This window comes from Pithys albifrons, chromosome 5, assembly GCF_047495875.1.
Source record: "Pithys albifrons albifrons isolate INPA30051 chromosome 5, PitAlb_v1, whole genome shotgun sequence".
Classification (NCBI taxonomy): domain Eukaryota; kingdom Metazoa; phylum Chordata; class Aves; order Passeriformes; family Thamnophilidae; genus Pithys; species Pithys albifrons.
Window position 1 is genome coordinate 45291164 of NC_092462.1, and position 17628 is coordinate 45308791.

At 39.7% G+C, this 17628-nt stretch overlaps 1 protein-coding gene across 8 annotated transcripts in view; it reads right to left on the bottom strand.

Moving 5' to 3' along the window:
- MICU3 (mitochondrial calcium uptake family member 3) overlaps positions 1-16637 on the bottom strand; it is a 52531-nt gene extending 35894 nt beyond the window's left edge. For 4 of the 8 annotated variants that reach the window (XM_071556427.1, XM_071556420.1, XM_071556428.1 and 1 more), the window contains exons 1-2: positions 16308-16635; positions 3776-3929 (exon numbers count right to left, since the gene is read on the bottom strand). In XM_071556427.1, coding sequence (XP_071412528.1) covers positions 3776-3929; positions 16308-16589 — 436 coding nt within the window. In that variant the 5' untranslated portion in view covers positions 16590-16635. Of the gene's footprint in view, positions 1-3775; positions 3930-16307 lie in introns of all 8 variants that reach the window. The other 4 variants (XM_071556423.1, XM_071556424.1, XM_071556421.1 and 1 more) reach the window with 3 other exon arrangements.
- Between the last annotated feature and the right edge of the window lie 991 nt (positions 16638-17628).

Here is a 17628-nt window from a genome sequence, read left to right on the forward strand (position 1 = left end):
CAATTCAGATTTATAGCTTTTAATACGACTTTGTTTCAGTGAGAGTAATGACTTTGAACCTCCAAAATACATCCTTAAAACATGTAACAGGAAATAGAAGGCACTCATGCTAACCCCTGGTATCAATATTCCGAAATTATTATTTAGTAGCAGTAGTAATACAACAGTGCAGATTGTAGGGAGACCTGGACTCTGGCCCTTGCTTCAGGGACTACTCATACATTTTAAAGCAAATACAGAAAAAAAATCCTTGAAACTACACCAGGTGCTAAGACCCCCTTCAGCCCTTCCTAATAACTCAGATTCATGCTTCCTTTGGCAGTCTCTGTCAGGCTTACTTCTTTGGAAGTACACAACAGAATAGCGAAAGAGGACCTCCAATTCAGAACTGCTCATTAACACTAAAAACTGGTAAAACTGACCAGATCATTTCTTCCTGACATCTTACATGAATATTCCAGGCACAGAGTAAGACACTCATATTCAACAAGAGCTAGCCATAACCATTCAGGAATTCAAAATTTGAGGTTCATCCCGATTTGTCCCTCTCAGGACAAATATTTCCACAAATTCAATATTAAGATAAGGCACTGTGAATAATCAGAATTCATAAAGGTACAAAAAAGAAGCATTGTATGGGGTCAAATCCATAAACTTTTGGCAGGTAAAGGTTTCTTTTTATAGAGCAAAAGATGGTGTGGTATTAAAAATCCCCTTTTCACGGTGAAGTCCATACTCCATCAAATAATTAACACCATACAGAAGCTTCTTAGTACAGTATTTTACTTGTTCATTGTAAGAAACTGAGTGAAATTTTAATTTTACATCTCAGTAAAGGTTTGCACCAAGGCTGTCCACAAATCCCACTCTAGCTACAGTGGAGTTATACTGAACAACATCTTAACATGAGCTAACAGATTTTCATATACTTTTCAGTTTAATTTTTTTAAATTCAATTAAAGTCTTGTCTCAAAATATTAAATCAACTCCCCCAAAACAACCCCATTCGCGATATTATTGGATATATGTTTATGCCTACTATAAAAACCTGGAAAATAAATATATCTAATTTCCAATCAGATAATTTCCCAGTCTCATACCTTATCCACATATTTTCTTTCTAGACAAGTCAGTGAAGATTTATGTGTATATACATACTTACAGCTCAGGCTAAAATGACTATAGTTAGCGCTAAAGGGAACAAAAGTATTTCCTCCTCTTTTAACTGGCTTTCTAAATATATAAACATATATTCAGATGATAAAAATGTATCAAGCTGGACTCTTAAAAATATTCCATTTTCCCCAACAAAAGCCTTCACCATAAGGGCAGCAGCAAGTTAATTACAGCATTTATTTTCTATTTTCTATAATAACTGCCCATAGTAAAAAGCTACACTTTATGAAAGAAAATATACTCTTATAATATTAGTTAGTGTTTAATCAAAAAAGGAAGTGAACACCCTCTTGACTTTTGTAGGGTTTACATGATTTCCAAAGTAAATCAATCACAATAGACACATTCACTCCATCACAAATCTCATTCAGGTCTAGTATTATTAGCTTTTCTGTAAAGCAGACATAAAGAGCTACTATTATTAAGCTTCAAAGGGCATTTTTAGATTTTTAACAAAACTCAAGACCTTCTTAGTCTTCATCCATAAAATCCCCCAGGTGTACCGTCTTTCTTTCTTGTGCAAAATACAGATGTTCTAATATGGCAGGCTGAATTTACAACTTGCAACTTATTTATACAATAACAACTTATTTATACAATAAGATGTCTTGAAAGTATTATTTTATTCAGAAAAATACCTTCCTTAAATGTACTACCTTAAATACAGCAAGACAGAAAATTAAGACTTGGCCAAACAAAGTGGTACTTTGACAATGCTGCAGTACAAAGGTTAAAATTGTCATAATGAAATATGAGAAGCTGGGAGTGGTAATCTGTGGGTCATTTATTCAACCTATTCCTATTGATCAACCTTCTGTCCAAATGTGCCAGACAATATGACTTCCATTACAATGAAGTCATCCACGTCTACTTAGCAATAATCCCTTAAAATAATTATTGTCCCTGATACTAGCCTAAAAACCTAAAGAAAACTTCCAGGTTAGTTTTGCTTTTGGTTTCAGAGGTGAACTGGATGCACAGCGAGGATTTTGATACAAACAAGGTTTGCTACACTGAACTCAGAAGGGTGCCTGACTGTTCAGCTCCCAGATGTCTTCTTTTTTTGCCATGAGATAAAGACAATGTCCCTTGCGAGCTTAATGCTTTTTGGTTTGGTTTTGTTTTTACACTCTGAATCCTTGCTTTGAAAGAGGGGGAAGAAGAAATTTCATTAGCGTGGGAAAATTTTAACAGCAAGCCACACATATAGCGTGGTCAAGCCAGTAAAACTGCCACAAAATGGAGCTAAACCAAAATGTTTAACTGATGTCCAGTGTTGGAGGAGAGGATTTTAGTCCAGTATATGTAGCACATATGCTTCATGACCACAGACAGTGAAACCCAATTCCACAGTAACAAAAAATAGAAGACTTGAAGGTCTGGGCAGAGGAAGGAGATATGAATCGCTGCTGTGTGTTTGTATTAATGTGTGTGATAAGCAATCTGCTTCCTCTATTTTAACCGTAAAGCAAAAAAAAACACCAAAACCAAAACAAAAAGAGAATGAAGATTTGCTTTCTGGTAAGAGTTTCAAAGTTTTGCAAGTTTTCACCATCTAAGCTCTGTCTTCTCTCTTTACTGTTACAATGAGATTATATCTTTATTCAGAAGTTACAGAAGTTTTGATCACTGATGTGCTATGGCTGAATTCTTTTCTCTTGTTTCATTACTGTTAAGAGAACAAAGGGGAAAAAATCCAACATCTGCACAGAGCTTTAAGCTCTCCTCTGACAGTTTTAGCACTGCTTTTGACTGTTCTCTACACAGCTTTGTGGTGTAGACTTTATGAAGAAAGACCTAAGGTGAGTGATCACACATGTCACACCTGAGCAAAGATATTCACATTCCCTACAAGTTGTGCTGCTCCCAATGCACTGCAAGCCTGAGGGGCAGGAAATCAAGGCAGAGCAGAAAGGGATCACCTTACTATTCAGTCACTCTTTGATACTTAAAGCAGGGATTTTACAATAAATGAACTAAAGTTTAGAGTTGATTTTTCATTAATTTAATTAACAAATAGTACTAACTCTGGTAATGTTTAAGTGTAGAAAGTGGATCCCCTGGGGGACTGAAACTCTTACTAAAAGTATGTTATTTAGAGAGCTGTGATACGGTTAGAGAATCTATGTGGGGCAAAAAAAACCTCAAAAGGATAGCAAATGACAATTTAAGATGGCAAAATTTACCAAAAAATATTATTCTAAGTTATTTAGAGAACTCATATATTGCCTGCCTGTTTACAGAAAAACCACATAGAGGAGCAAGCAAGAGTTTACAGCAATACTGGCCTGCTCTGAAAGAAACTGTGTCAATGCAAATGGCACAGATTAACTTGGTGTCTTTCATGACTGTTGAGCTGTTTGTGACTTTTAAGACAAGAAAGTTCAACTAATGACTTGCATACAGATGTTTACAATCTAGTAACAAATCAGGATACTGATTGATGCACTTGGATACCACTAAAAATAAAATTCTGGAAACATGCAGTATCTTTTTACTACAATCAGAAACAGAAGTAGGAATCAGAAGCAATGGGAAAAATAACATACACTGCTGACATTTTCCCTAGCAATTTTATCATCGTAAAACTCCTGCTTACATTTGGGTTCATCACTTGTAACAGCCTGAATGAAGTCGTGTGGAGTCATATACAGCTGTCCTTCAAATTCTAAACTGGCAAACCTACGAAACCGCTGCTCCCGAGGAGTTGCATAAAGGTGCAAATCTTCAAGGTCTGATCTGCTTTCTGTAACCTTCAAAGACAGAAGGAAACTATTTTAATGTATGAAAAAAGTTTTGGTTTACCAGTTAAAGGCGGTAATTCATAAAGTCCAATGCATTCAAGTACTTTTTTATGGTACGAGCTGACACTACAGTCAGGATTTCACCGCTACCATTTTCAGTCTTCTACAAATTTAGCACTAAATCTTTGTGCATGCACACTATTCGAGCTCAGAACAAAAAGAAAAACAAAAGAGAACTTCAGCTCCTGAATCACAGAAAAGGGGCAACTTTACCTCAAGGAAGTCAATGTAATTTCAGCAGGCAGACTTCACACAACTCTGCCAAAATTATTTCAGTTTGATATTTCCAGAATGGAGTAACACTATTTTTTATATTGCTCCTTAGTACAGAGTGCAGTTGTTGATACTCCAGTGTAAATTCTTCTATGAATACTTCTATTTCAAGTATCCAATTAAAGCTATCACACTTCAGGGAACAGAAGAAAAGAACATAATTATACCTCCAGAGTTACAAAAGCATAATATGGCATTATGTTCACACATCACTAAGAGTTTACGTACGTCAGGAGTTTCTGGTATATTTACCAGAATTTACCAGCCAGCTGACTTACAGGTAAACTTGGTAGTACAAAACTATTAAGTGGTTCTAAATTACTACATCTTTATATTACACTGCCAAACTTTTTAACAGAAAATATATGACTGCTATCTGAAAACCTTTATTAGCCCATAATGAGGTGAGTTCCTCTGTGGAATCAGTATCCAAAGTTTTTTCAGAGATGAAAACACCAAACCCAAACTGTTTCCTAAAAGGAAGAACGATATAGCTAACCTCCCCCAATATGCTAAAATAGGCATACAACATCTTATGAATGAAATATCCCAAGTTATTTGTTACTCCTGTCATTTCATACAGGATCCCCCAAATGCTTCAGCTCTCAAACCAAGAAAATGCAACAAGTAGCACATAATTTAACTGATACAATGTTTTCTTTTAGCAATTAAGCGAACAGACAAATACACTTCGTTTTTCAGAGAGGCATCTAAACAGAAGTTGGAAGATGTCTGCAGTGGCTGTCCACTGATAACTGTACTCAAATACAAACAGAAACTGGTTTTCCAAAACCCTTCTAAGTATAGATTTCAGATTTCAGCAATTAGAAGCAAAGGCATATTTATACCAGGAAGTCAAAGATTTGGGCTCACTTTCTTCAGATTTCCAAACTAAGTCCTCAAAAAATAAAACATTACTAAGACTGCTGCAGTGAAACAAAATTTTATGGCCTCAGTTGTAACCAGGTGATTAAACTAGAAATTAATGTCTAGAAGAGGTCAAACAACCTTCTATTTGGAAAAAAAATGTGATCATTTTACATAGAAGAGTCTTACTAATTCAATATTATAGCCAGCCTTCTAGAAGGAAAAAACACTATTGACTGTGTATTTCTCCTTCTGGACCACCTCTGGCATTTTTCAAATCATTGCTTTGTGTGTATTTGTGTCAAAATATTTGGTTTCAATGGAAAAATCTGTCAGAGAAAGTAAGAGAAACACTTATACAATAATTTAATTTTCAGTGGACTGCTCTACAGACATTCTGCACTTCTGCTGGAGAAGCAGCTCTAAACCTGGGCTGTGTTTTTTAAAATTTTCAAATTATTATCAAATTAAATACAGGGAGAGAAAAATAAAATCTAACAGCCAGACCTACAAAGTCATCTTTGAATAACAGAAAGAAGCTACATTCTTTTCTGACATACTCATATGCAAGCCAAAATATTTCTGTCCTATCTCACTGAATATTTTGGTCTTACTGATCCTTCAGTAGTCCAGTGGCATTCAAGGTATGCCTTCATGTGGGATTTACACAACTCATTGTTTTGATAGAGCTTGTAGTGACACAACTGATTATCCTTGTATCTGCAGTTTAATAATCATTCCTATTTTTGATACATATTTTATTACTATTACAAACACGCTTTTGAATACATTCAGGTTGTAAGGATGAATAACAAAGCAATTCTGCAAAGTCAATTTTCAGGAAGGAAACTGCTTCAAGGCCATATTACACATACAGGATGTATAATCTGTTGCAATCAGTAATAATCAATCATACACAACCAGGGGAAGCTCTAGATAATGTGTCTCTCAAATATCATCTTAGTTTTGATCACTGTTAGCATTTGGAGAGCTTGTTGAGATTCTTTGCTCTCTCAAGAAATTCTCACTGTCTCAGGTAGCACTGCTTAGTGTTTAGCTTGAGATGCTTAGGAAAGCATTTGCTAAATTCTCAGACACATATTTCAACATTATCTTAAGGACTCTATGCTACTACACATATAAAATTACATGCTGCAAACATGGAATTTTCAAGACAAGCTTAAACTTAATATGTGCCAGTCCTCAGGTCTGCAAAACCTTAACTTCTGCCTCATTTTTTAATCCCAGTATTCCATGCTCTGGCTCAAAGTAATTGTAGCCTGACAGGAATCCAGCCTGCCACCAAAAAGAGCAGTAGCTCCCTAAAGGCCTCGTACCAGCATGCCCATACTCTGGCACTTTATGTTCATTTTTCCAAGTATCAAACTAGATAAGGGAAGTGGTCTGACTGAGAACTTTTCTTTTGGTGGTGTTATTTTTCACCTAGATAAACTCCTGGATCTATTCCCCAAGAACAGTCATTTGTTTCAAAACCTAGGCCACAGGAACTTACAGATTATGGAAAAGATACCCCCTGTTCCAGCAGCAACCTCCACCTCCTTCAAATTAAAGTGAGGGGAAAACTGCAAACTTAAGCATAAGTTTATTCCAAGGAATAAAAACACCACTTTATTTTGAAATTTGTGGCTTTATCTGAAAGAATCAAAACAAGTTATTTCTGGGATCACTGATCCATATATTATATGTCCAAATAAAAACAAGGTTTGGCTGCAGAAGACTCTAGGCATACACCTTAGCAAACTGATAAACTAAATCATCTTTGGAAATAGTATTTTTGTCCAAATTTGCTTCTATTACTGCTTAGTAATTAATGTAACATACAGCAATGCTTTCTCTTGCATAAGAGTTGTAATTATTAGGAACTAATAAATATGCTAATTAAAACCCAAGACATTCTAAAGTATGACCTGAATTCGCACTTCTTCAGGTATTCCTTTAAGAAATCCATCTCAACATATAACATGGAAACATCTCCTGTTTTCCTCAACATTAGTAGATCACAGTGCAGTGAGGCACACATGAAAATCTTACTGACACCAATTCCTTTCAATTGATTTATTTCCTATTTACACCCAGCTTAGGCAATCTTACTGTAGCAGCATTAGTTTCAAACTCAGTGGACAAATTTGGCACATGCGAAAGCTGTGAGAGTTGTTCAGCCTGAAGAAGACTTCAGGGAGACCTCAGAGCAGCCTTCCAGTACCTTAAGAGGCCTACAAGAAAGCTGGAGAGGGATTTTTTACAATGGCATATAGTGGGGGACCAGGGGGAACAGCTTTAAACTCAGAGAGGGGAGGGTTAGATTAGATATGAGGAAGAAATTCTTTACCGTGAGATGGTCAGACACTAGAATATGTTGCCCAGAGAAGCTGTGAATGCCCTGGAAATGTTCGGAGCCAGGTTGGATGGGGCTTTGAGAAACCTGGTCTAGTGGAATGTGTCCCTGCCCATGGCAGGGGTGTTGGGAACCAGATGATCTTTAAGGTCCCTTCCAAACCAAACCACTCTATGATCCTATGAACAAGAAAGTAAATATTGAATACCTTAGGGGATACTGTTGGTGAAGGAGTGAACAGGATTCACTAAGATTCCAGCTTCTATTTGAAGTTTCAAGAGCTTATCCACACTAAATCTCTCTGTAATTGTCAGCAATCTTCAAAAACTTTCATGAAAGTACATCTCCTTGACAAACAAATGAGGGAAGATTTTTTTTATGCTTCTTGTTTACTAATCCTCTTGGGAATCCTGCCTACTAATTACTATGATCTTGGATAATGTTATGGTTCTCTCCCTTTTAAAAGCAGACACAGGCATTTCCTTCAAGCAGAATGTCACAGATCTCCCAACAGCAGTATAATCTTAATTTTAGGCATAGACCTCCTTTGTTATTAGAAATTTTGTGGGGTAAAAGCCCACAGCTGAAACCAAGAATCTAGGTGGTAGACAAAATTTCTATCCTTCCAATTTCACAACTCAGGAAGTAAATAAGAAGAGGAAAGACTGAAGTTTATGTGCATCCATGAACAATATATTATCTTTCCCCTATTCTTAAAAAAATTCTAAGTGTTAATAGTTGTAATCAAACAACTCATGGTTATCACCCTTCTGCCCTTCCTCCTTCAAACTCTGACACCTTGTTGCTCTATATTTCACTTCCCACTCCCTGTCCTGTGCCACACCCTTGACAGAAGGACTGCAGATGGAACATGGAAACTTTTTGGGGGTGTTTAAATCAGCTAAGAGGAAAAAATTATCTCGGCCTATTCTCTTGCTGTTCCCTACCACAGAATTGTTATACATACACCTAATGCTCCAATGAAGAAGATATTTCAAAGCACTTTCAAAAATAGATTCAGCACTTATGTGCAAACCACAATCAGGCAAACAAAACAGAGGGAAATATTTTCCATAAGAAAGTCCACTTTAACACCATCTTATTGAAACAAGGTATTCAAAAATTAAATTGAAGACCAAATAGTAACTTGGCAGGGTACTTCTCTGACTGGAGAGTATCATTCTTCAATTATATGTGCTTCTGTTTTCTATCTCTGCTACAAACATACTGCAAACACCCTAAAATATCTTCACAAGTCTGAAATTTGTTACACAAATGAAAATATGGCAATTCTCTCTCACTAGCATGTTTCAATGACTACAATTACTAAAAACTCTTTCCTATTAGTACTGTATTTAGAGAAGACCACCTAACGCCCTGGTTATTGTACTAATACCACAGTGTGCATCACAAAGTAGTAATCCTTTAGAGAAAGGTCTTTGTCATGGACATTTGGCATTTTTAAGTCAATCAACTTTGAAAGTATTCCTTGCAGAACCTCTTCAAAGTGACACCCCTCCACAGTTTCTCCCTCTTTGTAGCAAAAATTGGAGTGAAGAAAATCTAGGCTTTTTATAAAGCAAATTCAGTGTTCAAAGCCCTTTCCCATTTTGGGTCCATCTTTCATGTACTGTGTCTATCAATAGAGACAATTCAAAATGCATCCAAAGTCTGATGCTCTCAAAGGTCTCCATGTATTCCTTCAAACTCCCTGACACATGGCCTCATCTCCCTTTCTGGTACCATGCTTATGTTACTGCCTTTCTTATCTCAGAGAGAATTTCTGTCACAATTTGGTGTAACATGAATAAACCTGCACAGCCTTCCAGTGAAATCCACGCAGTAACTTTACGTTGCCATAAGACAACCCAACACAGGGCACAAGCCCACAGCAGCTAAAGCAGCTAAAATTTTACAGTAGTCATGACCCCAAACTACCTGAAAATATCAGTAAGTGTTAATGATATGGCTCAGATTCACTGTGAGTGAAGTGTAAAAGACAAAAAATTACACCATCATTCTATTAAAAAACACAAATGTTGTTTGTCAAGTGTGTCTCATATTACATTAGGTCAGTAATTAGGAAGTTTTATTCTGTGACAAAAAATTCTAGTTTTCCCATAGAGCCAAGCTTAAATCCAGATACAGGATTTTTCACTTGGAAATTAAAAAACTGATGCCTCTAAGCTTATAAAGCTCTGAAGAAGTAATCTACAAGAATCCACTATCAAAATGCATAATGATACTCCAACTCCCTGATCAGACAATACCTACAAATAATCCAAAATATTTTACAGAATAAATAGGTAAAAATGTACATGCTGTTTGCATTTGAGGCAAAAAGGTCCAGCAGCATCGAAGAAAAGGAAAATGAAAAGTTTGCTGTGTTCCAAGTCAAATCAGTTTTCTCTTGCTTTTTCCAACTGAGATAAAGGTGAGACTATTTTAGCTAAAGAAGCCAACATTTACTACTAAAAGTACATTTTGCTTGCAGTCAAAATTATGTTTGTTGCAGTAGTTTAATCTTTAACTTATTTCAAGTGAGTAACTTTCTTTGAATTTTTGCTTACAAAGTAATCTGTCTTCCATCAATGAGAACCTGTGAAAATTATTAAAATAAAAAGATTTTCAAAGCAATACAGTTCCTAACTTCCTTCGTTTATATTTGACTTCAGGCTTATTTAATATGCTCCCATGTAGATAAAAGTAGCACAATTCTGTTTTCATGTTGGGTGGCCAAAAGGTTAAACGTCAAGTTCCCAGTGTGGGAAAATCCCAAAGCAGACAAAACTGTTTTGATGCTTACTGAAGTTATATTTCTAGCAGACACCTTAGATGTAGTACAGCCAACAATTCTGTTAGTTGATCCCACTTCACTGAGATAAGGACATTATTATATTAAAGTATTTACAAGCACAGGAAGCTGGAATATGTTTAAAATGCTGTAAAAAGGGCCATGTTCAAGTACAATTCTGTTATAGGAAATCTTTGGGTAACAGTGTTTAGGTGTCAGCACAGCTATGCCAGAAATCCTCCAAAATAAGTACTATGCTAAAATACTCTCCAACAGTCCTTGCATCAGTTTCATGTGGAAGTTACCCAACCTCTAACAGCTATTCAAGAAGCCTTAGTCAGAGTGTATCTCCCCCTATACACCCACATGCTTCACTGCATGCAGCACTAAAATACATCAGGAGCTTCATCTGTCCTTTCCAAACGTGCATCATCCTTTTTTAAAATTATGAGGAACACAGAATCAATGACAAAAGGTAAACCTTCCTTCTCCTTCAGCAAGGCTCTCACTCCAGCTGGCTGCCAAGAAGGATTCATCTCAGGATGATGCCAGTAAAGATCAGCCAAAGAGCAAACCATTTTCCTACATTTGGCAATTGACCTGCAACATGAAATGCACAGTTCTCATGAAAAAGCATTTGCTGCAAGTGGCTCTTGTAAAAATTATGCTTATCCATATTTTGGAACAGCATCCTCTTTGAGCAGGCAGGAGTCTCCTCCCTAAGGGAGTTTGCCTTACTTTTTGGAATTAAAGTTTTGTTCTTCATTTCCCAGAGACAGAAATACATGACATAATGCACTTAGAAATGTGCTGCTACAAATAAACTTGACCTTTTGAGTATTTTCATAAAGAGGGAGTTTGACAGTACTGCTGAGGTACTAGGGAAAAACCCTCGGGAAACATCCAAAGTAGGCAGCTTCCTTCTCCTGGAAATCAGTGTGCCCTCAAGAAATGTGATAAAGTACACATTATGTGTGTTTCTCTCTGCCCCTCTTTTAACTCCTAAATCACCTCTGAAGAAATTGATTCTCAGAGAATAGCTCCCAAAAATAAATAGATGCCTTTACACAATGCCAATGTCATTACAGAAAAGATCTTTTAGAAGTGCAAAGAGGCATCATTGATATTAGTTTACTAATGATACTGGACTTTTGGAGGTAAGACATTAGAAGATAATATTAATTCCTCTGAGGAACTCTGACACTGGATTATGTTTTTAGAAAATTGTTATACTGCTCTGAAAGCAACATCTATTCCAACAAGGTAAATACTCCATAAGCAGCATTGGATTAGGGCTCTTCTTGGGTTAATACTGTTCTCAGTTGTCAGTACAGAGAATCTGTATCAACAGTAACAGTTCTTTCAAAGGGATTTCTGCTCTGCATAAGCATCTAAACTTTAAAGGACCTGTCTGCTACTGGAGCTCTTGCAGTGCTCACCAAAACCTTTCGACAAAAAAAACAGCACCATTGAGTGCAGAATTTTACTTTGATTCTGAAATGTTCTGTGGCAGCATCCCTGGAATTAAAACTGCTCCTTTATTATAGTATCCAAGATTTCACTGTAGGTAACGACATGTAAAGGTGTCAGCACTGGAATTATTCTCAGAAAGCATCTGGGAAAAGATAATCCTGTAGGGAGATTAGCCTTATGCTGCTTTTGTAACGAATCTTACTCTCCACCAAAACACCTCAGGTCAAGCACGTACACTTTTGCACTGATCACATGATCTTTGTCAGCTCAAAAACTCTGCCACACCACTGATGCCATGCTGGGAACACTTGCCATGGCTTACCTGACTTCTAGCAAAGAGCACCTTCTCATTCATCTGTATATACATTCCAAATCTGTTGCTCATCAGGTTTCATGCTTTAGAAGTCCCACAGAACATGGAGACAGATCGGCAGACCATTTTGACAGATTGTTTCTCTAGCAGTCATTAAGCAGAGATACACTTTCCGGAAGATTTATAGCAAGGAGATCAGGGCTCGTTTTGCTTCACAAGTCTTTCCTGCTCAAGAAGCACCTTTCTCATAGGGAATTTGGATGTTTCCCCTCCTGCATTCCAAAGGAGGCTTTCAGGACCTCTTTCTGGTATGAGGAGAGATAAACCCTCACAGACTTTAAGGCTCTCATCCTTCCACTAACTGGCATTTTGGGGGTACTTGTGTGCTGTCTCACCTCACAGAGTCTCAAACACATTGTTTTTCAGTTACTCTCAAATGATGTGCCTCATTTCTGAGTTGGCTCAAGAGTGTTCCATCCATATCTGTGTAGTCATCACTATTAATCCTGAAATCTAAAAGCTGTTTTATATTTTGCTGGTTCTGTAGATCCTAGATGATAGCAGTATGACAAAGCAACTATCAAGACATATATGATAACCTGATATTCTTAAATATTCTATCACTACTGCCAAGCACTGTTTCAACTCACTGATAGAATCAGATGAAGTCAACTGTAGGGATACTAACTGGGACAAGCACAACTCTCAAAATACTTTCACAGGCCATATGAACATTATCTGGAAGCAAGTGACTTTCCAGAAAAGAAAGTTTTGCTTTGATAGTCAAAATGTAAACCAAGTTAACCCCCACTTTTTAGTATTTGGGGGCATCAAAAAACTGTTCTGCTGTCTGCTGGAGCTGTCTAGATAAACAAGGCCATTTTACTTACAACGCTTCTACAAAAATAATTCATCTGAAGAAATAAGAAAGACGTGGGAATTAAAGACTAGATACTGTACTAAGTTTGGTTGGGAGATTTAACTTTCTTCACAGTAGTTGGTATGGTGCTGTGTTTTGGATTTGTGAGCAAAACAGTGTAGAAAACACAGAGATGTCTCAGCTATGGCTGAGCAGTGCTGGCACGGTGTCAAGGCTCACCCTGCTTCTCACATTGTCCCAGCAGTGAGTTGTCTGGCAGTGCACAAGAAGTTATGAGGGGACACAGCTGGGAAATGGACTCCAACTTACCACAGAAGATTCCATACCATAGAATTGTGCTCAGTAAAAGTTTGGGGAAGAAAGAGGAAATGGACACACATTCGGAGTGACAGCATTTGTCGACCCAAGTCAACATTACCTGTAAAGGAGCCCTGTTTTCCTGTGGATGGCTGAACCCCTCCCTGCCCATGGGATGCAGAGAATCAATGCCTTATTGTGATTTGCTTGTGTGGCTTTTTGCTCTGCCTGTTAAACTGTCTTTACCTCAACTCACGAGTTTTCTCACTTTTATGCTTCCAGTTCTCTCTCTCATCCCTGTGCAGGAGGGTGAGCTGTGTGGTGCCTGCTGGCCAAGGTGAAACCCCAACACTGTAGATGAGACAGCCACAGCTACCTTGGATCTTTCCGAACACTCTGAGTATCTGAGTACTTTACATTGTGATAGAGCTTTCAGTTACAAACTTCCTACACATTAACCACTAAAAATGAAGTTATCCATGGTCAATTAACATTTCAGAACAGTCTTGTTTTGGATGAACACAAAAACTGTGGGAACAGATAGATTTATTTTTCCCACATTAGACCATTTTAAAAAAAATTAGGTCTCTCTGTCAAGTCTATGCTTATACAAGTCTACATGTTATGGCTGTCTACATTTTAAAGGAAAGAATTTCAGGTTTTGCAGGGGATGGTCACTTTAGCGTTAGGACTTGAGGTTTTTTTAGTGGTTATTCTTTCCCCCCAGAGGCGATGCAAGAAACTATCACTGTAACTATTTCCACCAGCTGCTGTAGATCTCTGTACCAAGACACTGAGAGCAAAGGCATCACCTTCTTGTTTTCAATAGCCTGAGTAAATAGCATTCGGGAAACGCATGCTGCTAGAGGAACAACTGAGGAAGAAGCACACAAATGGAAATATCTGAATGAAGTAGAAAAGTGTGGCTTTGACGGAAGGAGAAAAGAAAAGCTGTTCCATTATTTACTTTGGTGGAATGATAAGCAGACTGAGACTGGAAATGAAATGGGGAGCTAGGGAAACAGGAAAATAGGGGAAGGATAAACCTAGAAAACCACAGAAAACAGCATGTTAGACTTTGTGCATTACAAATAAAGAAGAAACATCCAAAAGCAGCTGGAGAGGATCCCAAGATACTTGACCCTCATCACTTGTTCTTTATAAGTACCTGACAGAATTGTAAAAATCTCACAGCAAAAGACGGGTCACAGTTCCATCAAACTCATCTATACAGAAGCTGCAGGTTATCATTCTCCAACCATTAGTCTATACACACTCTGCAGTAGATCCAAGAGCTCCAGCCTTGATCCTAATAACACTGAGACTCTTGTGACTTTTCACAACAGAATTTTTTTCTTCCAACATTATTATGCTCTTTGAACTGTTAAACTCTATTAAGGTTGCAAGCTCAGCACTTAAAATTAGGAACTTAAAAAGTTACTGTCACTACCATGAATACCATTTAATGCAATTTCAGCAGTATTCACATCCTTTTTTCCACCTCTGGAGATGTTTCAGAAATGTGCAGCAAAAGACTTGGTGCTCATCACAGGTTTAGATGGCAACTATAAATGGATCACATGGTCAAACTACTCTTGGTAATTCACCGTGTAGATCCGCTTTCAAAGTATGGTCTTTCCCCACAAGCCTCTTCTGCAGCACGAGACTCAAAAACAGTAAATGCAGAGGAACCCACTACCTCAGACCAAAAGTTTGGCCACACAAATCAAGCAGACGTATTTCAAGTTAATCTTTCAACTTTTCTGTTAAGCAAATGGAAGAGAAATTAGTTAGAACCCTTTTTCACATAGAACCATGGCATTTGTCTTCAAAGAATAGCCAGTGTATACATAGAAAATACACTTCACACATTTTTTAAAATTTTACATTCATTAAAATATAATGTTAAAATTCGTAATTATACATCCCACTAAATTCATTGACTTTTCTAGGATGCAGGAGTCATATTTCCCCCGAAAGAAGACTGAGAATTAAGACTGGCTAAGTAAAACAGTCTTAAGTTCTGTCAAATCAAAACAGTACAAAAAGCTGGAAGAGTCTGTCTTCAGTCCTCTGTGCCACAGTAACACACTCAAGACACAGTACATGAATAATCAACAGAACCTGTCTCAGCTTCCTTTTCTAAAGGATGCTGCCAACGGAATCTGCATTTCTGCTAACAACATAGGACAAAAGGGCTAATCATATTAATACCTAAGCCCAAGGCCTCCTTTGCAAAAATGTAGATCCTGTTCTCAAAGACAGTATAAAATAAACTTGGTACACAGAAAGCAAGCCACTTGCACCACTGATTTCTAGTCTTAGCAGACCCCATACTGACAAACTGCCTAATCACAGCTCTTGACACTTTTAAATGAAAAAACCTCACCCCTATCATTGCCATGTTACATATGCCAGGGTGCAGTTTCTCGCTATCACAGGAAACTTCCTCTTTCAGGTTAACATCAACTGTTTCTTGTTATCCCTGGCTACTCAACCTGTGTTTTCTTTGAATTAGACCAACTGAGGCATTATTTATAACAATGCTGTCACTTCTTACGAAGCTCTGTGTAAACATTTTAGCTTACAGAAAATTTTATACTGAAACTATAATTGTCCTAAGTATAACGAAGCTGAACTCGGTTTTTGAGCTGCCAGGAGCTGTTCCATCTGAAAACGGCATTCTCCATTAAAGAAAGGCTGGATTAGGGCAGCACCAGGGACCAAACGCGAGGTTCAGGCTGCGAGGCGCGTCCACGGCGCGCCAGTACCGCTACACGCCGATGACAGCCCGTCCCTCCCGAGCGGCCACAGGGACAGCCCGTCCCTCCCGAGCGGCCACAGGGACAGCCCGTCCCTCCCGAGCGGCCACAGGGACAGCCCGTCCCTCCCGAGCGGCCACAGGGACAGCCCGTCCCTCCCGAGGGGTGACAGCTCCTCCCGGGGCCCTGCCTCGCCTCCCGGCCCGGCCCGGTTCCACGCAGGGTCACCTCTGCGCCACAGCCCGGCACAGCTCCGGGCCGGCCGCCCCTCGCAGGGACGGTCCCGCTGCGACAGGACGCGCACACACCTACCGTCTCCTTGGCAGCGGCCGCCACGGGGATAGGGAGCAGCGCCCGGGCCCCGCCCGGCCCGAGGGCTGCCGGCTCTCGGGAGGGCTCCCGCCGCCGCTCGGACAGCCGGTACCCCGCGTACCCTGCGAGAGCCGCCGCCGCCGCCGCCCAGCCCAGCTCCCGCCGCCAGCGCCGCGGCCCCGCCACCCCGGCCCCGCCGCCCCACAGCCGCCGAGCCGGCGGAGCGCCGGGCGCGGGTCCCAGGCGGCGGCGCCACCGCAGCAGCGAGCGCAGGGCGGCCATGGCCCCGCTCCGCCCCGCGCCCGGCGCCCCGACCCTCGCGGCGCTGCCGCCACAGCCTCGCGAGAAACGGGAAGAGGAGGGGAAAGCGGAGCCCCCGCCCCGGAGCTGCCCCGCGGAGCCCCACAAAGCACCGGCACCGGCACGGCAGACAGTGCGGTGTGCTGTGCCTGGGGCGGCCGCCGCCAGGTTAGGGGACATACGAGGAGGTCAAGCCAGACACGAAGAACGGGCACGGCCGTGGATCCGCGCAGGAACTGCCGTGACTGCGGGCAGAGCTCCCCGTGTGCCGCGGGCTCCAAAGCCTCATCGTGTAGTTCCATGGCCGTGCTCCCAAGGGAGTGTGCCGCGCCACCCAGCAGATGTATCCTTACCGTGTCGGCATCCTCGCCTCTGATAAATACTCTTGGCAGGTGGCCTCCTTAGCATAATCAAGCACTAGGTAAAGACCAGTTGTGAAAGATGAGCATTGTCTTTTGTCCCTACCCGGTACTGATGGGCGATACACCTTGTCAGGCATTTCATTGTAGGACATGCTTCCGTGGCACTACCTGTATCACCACGAGGTTACCTTGAAACTTAATGAACTGCAAACAAACACTTCAAGACAGAGCACACCTTATGTCATTTTTTTGCAATGCCCAAGTACGGTCTCAGTCTTTTTCTTTACATGATTATCTTTCCCCAAGTTTCATCCTATTAGCCTTCCCCCCGCCCCAAGCCCCCAAGTCTTCGATGACTGTATACATAATTCTGATAAAGATTTCAAAAAAATACACAACCTAATTAGTTTTAATAGCTTTAAGACACTCATGTATTTTCATTTTCTAAAAAAAAAAAGAACATTTCCATGACACAGTTACACTGTGTCAAGGAGAAAGTGTGGCCATGTTTGTCATCTGACAGTTTCAGTTCATACAACTGTAAGCATGGCCAAGGTTGAATTTCCTCAGAAGTATAGCTGGAAAGGCTGAATGATAGATTTACTGCATTTCTTTCAGTATTTTGGAATACCATCAGCAAATTCATTCTTCAAGTAATT